Source organism: Lycium barbarum, chromosome 11 (assembly GCF_019175385.1).
Source record: "Lycium barbarum isolate Lr01 chromosome 11, ASM1917538v2, whole genome shotgun sequence".
Classification (NCBI taxonomy): Eukaryota; Viridiplantae; Streptophyta; class Magnoliopsida; order Solanales; family Solanaceae; genus Lycium; species Lycium barbarum.
Genome location: NC_083347.1, coordinates 15,199,424 through 15,206,725, shown reverse-complemented (window position 1 = coordinate 15,206,725; position 7,302 = coordinate 15,199,424). Strand labels below are relative to the sequence as shown.

General features: G+C 35.3%; 1 protein-coding gene across 1 annotated transcript; it reads right to left on the bottom strand.

The window, feature by feature from the left end:
* Positions 1 to 607: 607 nt before the first annotated feature.
* On the bottom strand, positions 608 to 2,035 carry LOC132619167 (polygalacturonase inhibitor-like). The gene has a single exon (XM_060334125.1). The coding sequence runs from the start codon at positions 1,897 to 1,899 to the stop codon at positions 892 to 894; it is 1,008 nt and encodes a 335-aa protein (XP_060190108.1). The 5' UTR covers positions 1,900 to 2,035; the 3' UTR covers positions 608 to 891.
* Between the last annotated feature and the right edge of the window lie 5,267 nt (positions 2,036 to 7,302).

Below are 7,302 nucleotides of genomic sequence, written 5' to 3'. Positions count from 1 at the left end.
TTTTATTCAGTATTTGAGTGTATTCGTTAATTTTTTGGGGAAAATTCAACTCAGTTGTGCAAGTTGAACACAATTTTTTTTTTTTGTATTTATGTTGTTTGAACACCACTGATTTTTAAATACAATAAAGTGAATACAATGTAAAAAATAGCTATAGATGAATACAATTGAGTTGAATACATTTGACATGAATAAAGCTAAATTGAATACATATGACTTGAATACAGTGAAAAGAATTTTTGAAATTTTGTTATTCGCTGTATTCATGAATACAGCTAGGCTGTTTTATGAATACAACGAGTCATTTTTAGAATACAACGAGGAAACTGTAGCTACGCAATATAAATATTGAAACTGTAGTTATAACAAATTTTAAACCCCAAAGTGTAGTCATTTATGTAAAATTCCCAAAAAAAGTACGTGTCCAGGTTCGAACTATTAACCTCTCGAAGCTTTAACAAAACAGTAATCCAATTAGTCCAAAGTTCTGTTACTCCGGCAATAAAATTTTTCTTCTTTTATTAAGAACAATTTGTGGAATTAAAATAAATAATGAGTTACTAATAATCGTTTGGTAATGAAAACTCATTGAGAACAATTATAGTAATATAAGTAAACAATATTTTATTTATTTGTTGTTATTTGAAAATGTGACACCGCTTATGAAAATTTCTGCCTACACCATTTATTAGAGTGGAACTACCACTCCACTTGTCTAGCACATGGTGATTCTCTCCCAAATAAAATTCTTCCCTAATTGGCTTATCTCGAAGAATAAGAATATTATTCATAAAGCACATTTTGATGCCTTAGAGCTTTTATCTTGGATTTTCTAATTGAACTTGGCATATTGACATTCAAAGAGAAATCTTGAAATACGAATATCATGATTTACATTTTACAGGGTGGCAACGGAGAGTCGCACAAGCATTTGTTGTGTACATATGAATAGAGATCAAATCTAATCATATATCCACCTTGCGGAATTTTCCCACATAGATTGTTGTAACTCACATTGAACTCCTGCCATGGTCTCTTTTCAAACCCTGATGGAAATCCCCCGTAAATATTGTTATGGTTCAGTTTCAAACTCACTAACTTCTTCCCAAACTTTAACTTTGAGAAGTCAAACTCAAACTTATTCCGAGACAAATACAATTGAAATGTATTCGAATCTTTCCCAAACAAGAAAGAAATATCTCCTTCAAGCTTGTTTGCGGACAAGTCGAGTGTCTCAAAGCTCCAACTAGTGAAAGAGCTCGGTACAACTCCACTGAGTTTGTTACCTCCAAGGTAAAGAAACTCGAGTTTTGGGCCTAATTTTCCGAATGCTTCTGGGATTGGTCCAGTGAGTTTGTTCCTGTCTAAGCGAAGATAAAATAAATTTGACAGTTGGCCAAGTGCAGGAGGGATTGTACCAATGAGGTTGTTTTCTGACAAGTTGATGTATGTTAAGTTTTTCATCTCACCAAGAAATTCAGGGATAGGTCCTGAAATGTTTGTTTGAGTGATTTTCAACAATCTGAGATATGTGAGCTTGGCTATCGTAGGTGGAATTGGACCTGAAAGATTGCGTACTTTGGTGATGTCCAACTGTTTGAGATACAGGAGGTCTCCAATGGCTGGTAAGAGGTGGCCGGCGTCCTCAATTTTGGTGAGGCTTAGGGAATTAACACGATTTGTATCGTCATCACATGATAGAGTGTCCTTGGCCCAATCATCACAACAATCAGTTTTGGGATCCCATGAAATCAAATCATTGGGATTGCCTAGACCTTTCTTGATTTCTAGGAGGGCGTTTTTGTCATTTGGGTTGCACCTTTCAGAGAGAGCTGTAGAAAGAAAGAAGAGAGTGAAAGAAAGAGTGTAAAGTAGAGAGGGCTTCATTTTAGGAAGCATATGTGATGGATATTGTTGATGGTAATATTTATAGAAATTTGCTTGATGTAGTAATATATGGTGTTGGCTGTCCTTCTCAACAGTGTAAGAGGAATGGTTTTAGAGTTCTTTGCTATTGTAGAATCTGGTTGCTGCGTAGGTTTCTTTTTTATTTTTAAGAAGTGTTATGAGGCTACTAGTGTTTGAAAATTAAAAATAAAAGAGAATGCATGCGTGAAATATCAAACTTGTAGCTGCTGATTTACCAAGCACGCACACGACATTGGACTAGAATTTCCATCTTCATGTCAAGTGGTATCATCCAAATATATTACCCCCTCCGTCCCAATTCCAATTTATGTGATATAGTTTCACTGGCATGGAGTTTAAGAAATAAATGAAAGACTTTGGAATTATGTGGTCTATAACAAGTCAAAAATATTTGTGTGATTATAGATCATCTCGTTAATCGTAAAAGTTAAAGTTTAAAGTCAAATTGTTGTCAAATAAAACGGACTTTCCACTTCAAATTGATTGTTTAATTGGAAAAATATAATAATCTCCTATTACTTGTTAAGTATGTCATCGTTAATTCTATTCTTTTGTCAAATTATTTATCCTATGTTAATTGTTAATGTGATAATTGGTTATCTAATTTTGTGTGTTAATTATTTAATTAATCAATAATTAGTTAATATAATTTCCCGTTAAATGAATTTGTTCGTTATTACTATAATTATAGTGAGGAGAATAATTAGTTGACAATTGTTAATTAATAATTAACTAGTTAATATAATTTTCCAATAAAGGATTAGCTAGTTAATATAATTTCCCGTTAAATAAATTAGCTATTTAATAATTTTTTTAGTTAAGTAAGTTAAAATTAGATATAATTATTCACAAAAATATAATACAACATAAGTCTCATAATCCACAAAATTTTGAATAAAGAAGGACAAACTAAATCCTGAATAATGAATAACTAACTAAATCCTGAATAACGAACAATAAACTAAATCTTGAATAGCGAACGATTAACTAAATCCTTAGTTTTGGATTGAACATCATTGATATAATTTCCCTATAAATGATTAGTTAGTTAATATAATTTTTCGATAAAGGATTAGTTAGTTAACAAAATTTTCTGTTAAATAAATTAGTTATTTAATATAATTTTTTTTGTTAAGTAAATTATACTTAGATATAATTATTCACAAAAATATAATACAACATAATTCTCATAATCCACAAATTTTGAATAAAGAAGGACAAACTCAATCCCGAATAATGAATAAATAACTAAATCCTGAATAATGAATAATAAACTTAATCCTGAATAACGAATGATAAACTAAATCCTTAGTTTTGGATTGAACATCGTTAATATAATTTCCCTATAAATGACTAGTTTGTTAATACAATTTTCTGATAAAGGATAAGTTAGTTAACATAACTTCCAGTTAATGTACAAATATGACACCTCTATGGATCCCAATGTTCACCCAAGGACCTAGGATAGATCAATACTTGCTCTACAAGATAATCATAGGTCTGTGCTATTATGTACTGGGGGTATACAGATGGAGGCGTTACTCCGTCTCCGTTGGACGGATATGGCGTGGAGTCTTTTACGCAAGCGCCCCCCACCTCCGCGCATCTTAGAGATATTGTATAGGGGCGGCATCTATCGTTACACGAGGACCACATTCCCCATCGCATCTTATGACAGTTTGGGCATCGACAGAATATACCACCTCACATACATTATGAGCTCCGCCACTATGCGCGATGATGCATTTCTGACTTTCATGGGTGTACAGCTCCAGCATTGGGAGACAAAGTTGGGGAGTTTAGCGGAGGTCAGTCATGTGATTCCCATCAAGGATACATGCACTAGTACCTGCAGATCAGACGTCGCTTGATTAGCAACCCTGCTTTACGTCTTTCGAGGGATATAGGATACACAACACTGGAGGGGCAGTATGAGACGTTGGTAAGTTTATCGCACTTGAATTGATTTAATAGTATTAATTATTACTTTGAAAAAATAGCTAATTATTACTGTTGAAAACAAATGCAGTAGTGATTGTACAACGATTGCACATATTAGGGGTTAGACCATATATCTAACCCTGAGAAGGCGAGCTTGCTGGGGAGGTTGTATGGATATCCGAGGACGGTATCTTGCAAGGCAGGGGATATTAGGCGTATGCATGATCCCGTTCCATAGGGTCTGTATCAGGCGGTGCAAGGAAGAGGGCATCGTGGAGGCGGACGGAGATACAACTAGGCAGAAGAGGTGGTGATATAGGAGGACGTGGTGCTGATAAAGGACGTGGTTGCTAGAGGACGTGGTGGTAGAGGACACCATCTGGTAGATGATCCACATGAGGCCACTCCTGTTCTAGTCCACCCGCAGCCTTTCGAACCCATGCGTAGCTTAGCTGGCTCGTCGACTTCATCCCAACCGTCGACACCTGCGTTTGTGTTAGCAAGCCTATTTTAGGAAATACTCGAGTCTTCATCTCAGCCAAGACAAAATGAGTACATCGAGGTACGTGATGACATGGATTGGGATGTGTTTCAGGCATCCTTACTAGAGGAGCGACCCACTATAAATGTAGACGATCCTAGTTTTATTGACTTCGAGGCATTTTTTATCCCGGTTAGCTTATAAAAAACTTCTTTAAAACAATAGCATACTTATTTTAAATATATATGTTACTTATCATTTCGTAATTTTTCATATGTTAGGATTCGGTGACAGTGGGTCCATCAGGGCCACCCACTCAGGTGTCTTCTCATAAGCCTATTGAGTCATATGTGTCTTCTCATGAGTCTGTCGAGCCACAAGTGTCTTCTCATGAGCCTGCTGCGCCACAAGTGTCTTCTCATGAGCCTGCTGCGCCACAGGATTATTCAATATAAGTTGAATATTACTTTAATTTTTTTAACATTTGGACTTGTAACAACACACCGCTCAAGCTTCAGCCTCTCAATATCCCGTCTATACAACTACTTCAGATTCTGCACCAGACCCACCTCAGAAGCCCTCTTGGGAGCCTACTCAGCCACCCTTCGATACACAGGTTTGATTTTTTAACAAACGTTAATGCATTAAATATAAATAACACTTGGTACTAATTTTTAAATATTTTTCAGGTTCATCCTTCAGCGCCTCCGGTCCCCGTCTCCCTATGAGGATGATTATGTTGAGGTCCTGTCTCCCGATGTTGATTATCCCATCAGACAGGACATTTCGATCGTACTAGTAGTACGAGATCAAGAATAAGCACGTTATATTCAAGGGAGCAAGGGGGAAGGGACGAACAAATGATCATGGCTTAAAGCACCCTGTTATTAAGAGGAGAAAGGGGGACGGGGACGATGGCGAGGGTGGTGGGGATGGTATTAGCCTTAGGCCTCAGGATAGTCTCAAGCATACCACATTTGGGACCCATTCACGATAGTGTATATGAAATTAAGTTCTATGGTTTAAGTAAATATTATATTTTTTGTGTATCTATTTATATTTATAAATATTATCTTAGTCTCTATTATCGTTTATAACTAACTCATGTGACATCCTAGATTAATCATTAAAAAAATTATGACATATTTGAAATAAAGTTACGCATTAATTTAAATATAACACACTTAAATTGAAACCCTAAAAATTAAAAAACTTAAAGCTAATGATAACAAGTTTTCAAACAAAAACTTATTTCGAGCACTTTTCAACCACTAAAACAGCGACCCGAACTTTTGTGTATCCTTGATGTTTTGAGTTGACATTATTAATTGCACAAAAAAAGGGCTTTATATAAAATATTGACATTCCAGCACTTTTGTAACCCAAAAAAAAAAAATGGAACCAAACTAACTCATTAAAAAAACAAAAACTAGGCTTCACGCACAGAATCTGTGCGTGAAAGGACCAAATTGTAATTTTTTAAGTTTGGTCCTTTTACGCACAGATTCTGTGCGTGAAACCCTTGCCTAAAAACTCGACCCAACCTTTATTCTTTCTCTTCTCTTTCATTTTCTCCATCTTCACCCTTTCAACACACTTTTGCACTTCCAAAAACATGTCTCAAAGTTTTGAACCTTCAATGTTTGCTATAGAATCCGATATTTGCGAATGCAGTTATTACTGTAAACTAAAAAATCAAATACCCAAGATAATCCGAGTCACCGTTTTTGGCGTTGTAAAGTGCCCGAAGTAAGTGTTTTTACATTTTTTAGTGTTTTTTTTTCACGTTATCCATATATTTTACTTTAAAAAACTGATTTTCTTATAATGTTTATAGGATATGGGTGGTTGCAAATATTTTCGGTGGGAAGATAGCATTCACGTGAATAAAACGGTGGCGGAGATGTTAAAAAATTCAGTTTTTGATAGAGATATCGTGACTTCACATATCTCTAGAGATACTGCTAAGTTGGACTCGTAATTTAAGCTTGTGAAAGCTGAAGAAAAAATTGAAGGTTTGGAGGTGAAAAATGAAATTTGCTGAGGCTAAACTTAGAGAGGCTCAACATGAGAAAATAGCTTTGAAAAAAAAACTTAAATTGTGAAAGATTATTTGTGTTATGCTGTTGTTGTTCATTATTTATATGTATTTTGTTTATTAAACTTGATATTTCTATGGATTATGTTTTTTACTACTTGTACCTTCCCCCCTATAATGTAATCCGCACCCTTTATGTACTAATTTAGTTGTGTTTATTTGTTAAATTGTCGATTAATAATAGACTTTAACAATAAAAGCAAATTAAAAACATTCCAAACTAATTCAAATTGATGACTTCATCATAAAATAAAAATACAAATTAACAACCTTAGTTCGAAACTTAAATGACCCATAATCTAAAACAGTGAGCCTAAATAGACCCTAATCGTCATCAGAATAGAAGTCCTCGATATCGTTCTCAGAATGATATTAGCGGTCTCTTAACACACATCTTTTTTCAGGAGATGTTATGTCATGACCCGGCTAGGGGCCGCGACGGGTACCCGGGGCAAATCACCGAGCACCCCTCGTTCTATAACCCTTAGTCTTATTATCAATCAGTTATCCATTTCATGCTTAATTTATAAGAAAAAAAATCCATTTTTCATTTGGAATCAAAAACATTATATATACGTGAGCCCTTTAGGCTAGCAAAATACTATACACATGTGCATACATACAAAATAACCCTGCCATGAGACCATACACCCCACATCGAGTATCTACGAGCCTCTATGAGATGACATACACAACTGTACACAAAAGATCGTCATAGGCACCTCCGGAGCAATGCAGGGCTTTCAATCAACTCGCAGCTCTAAGAATCCGGAGCAATGTCTCCTCCCTATCTACCTGTGGGCATGAACACAGCGTCCAAAGAAAAGGACGTCAGTACGAATATTGTACTGAG

Coding starts and splice junctions, on each gene's coding strand:
- LOC132619167 (XM_060334125.1), bottom strand. CDS start 1,899: ATGCTTCCTAAAATGAAGCCCTCTCTACTTTACACTCTTTCTTTCACT.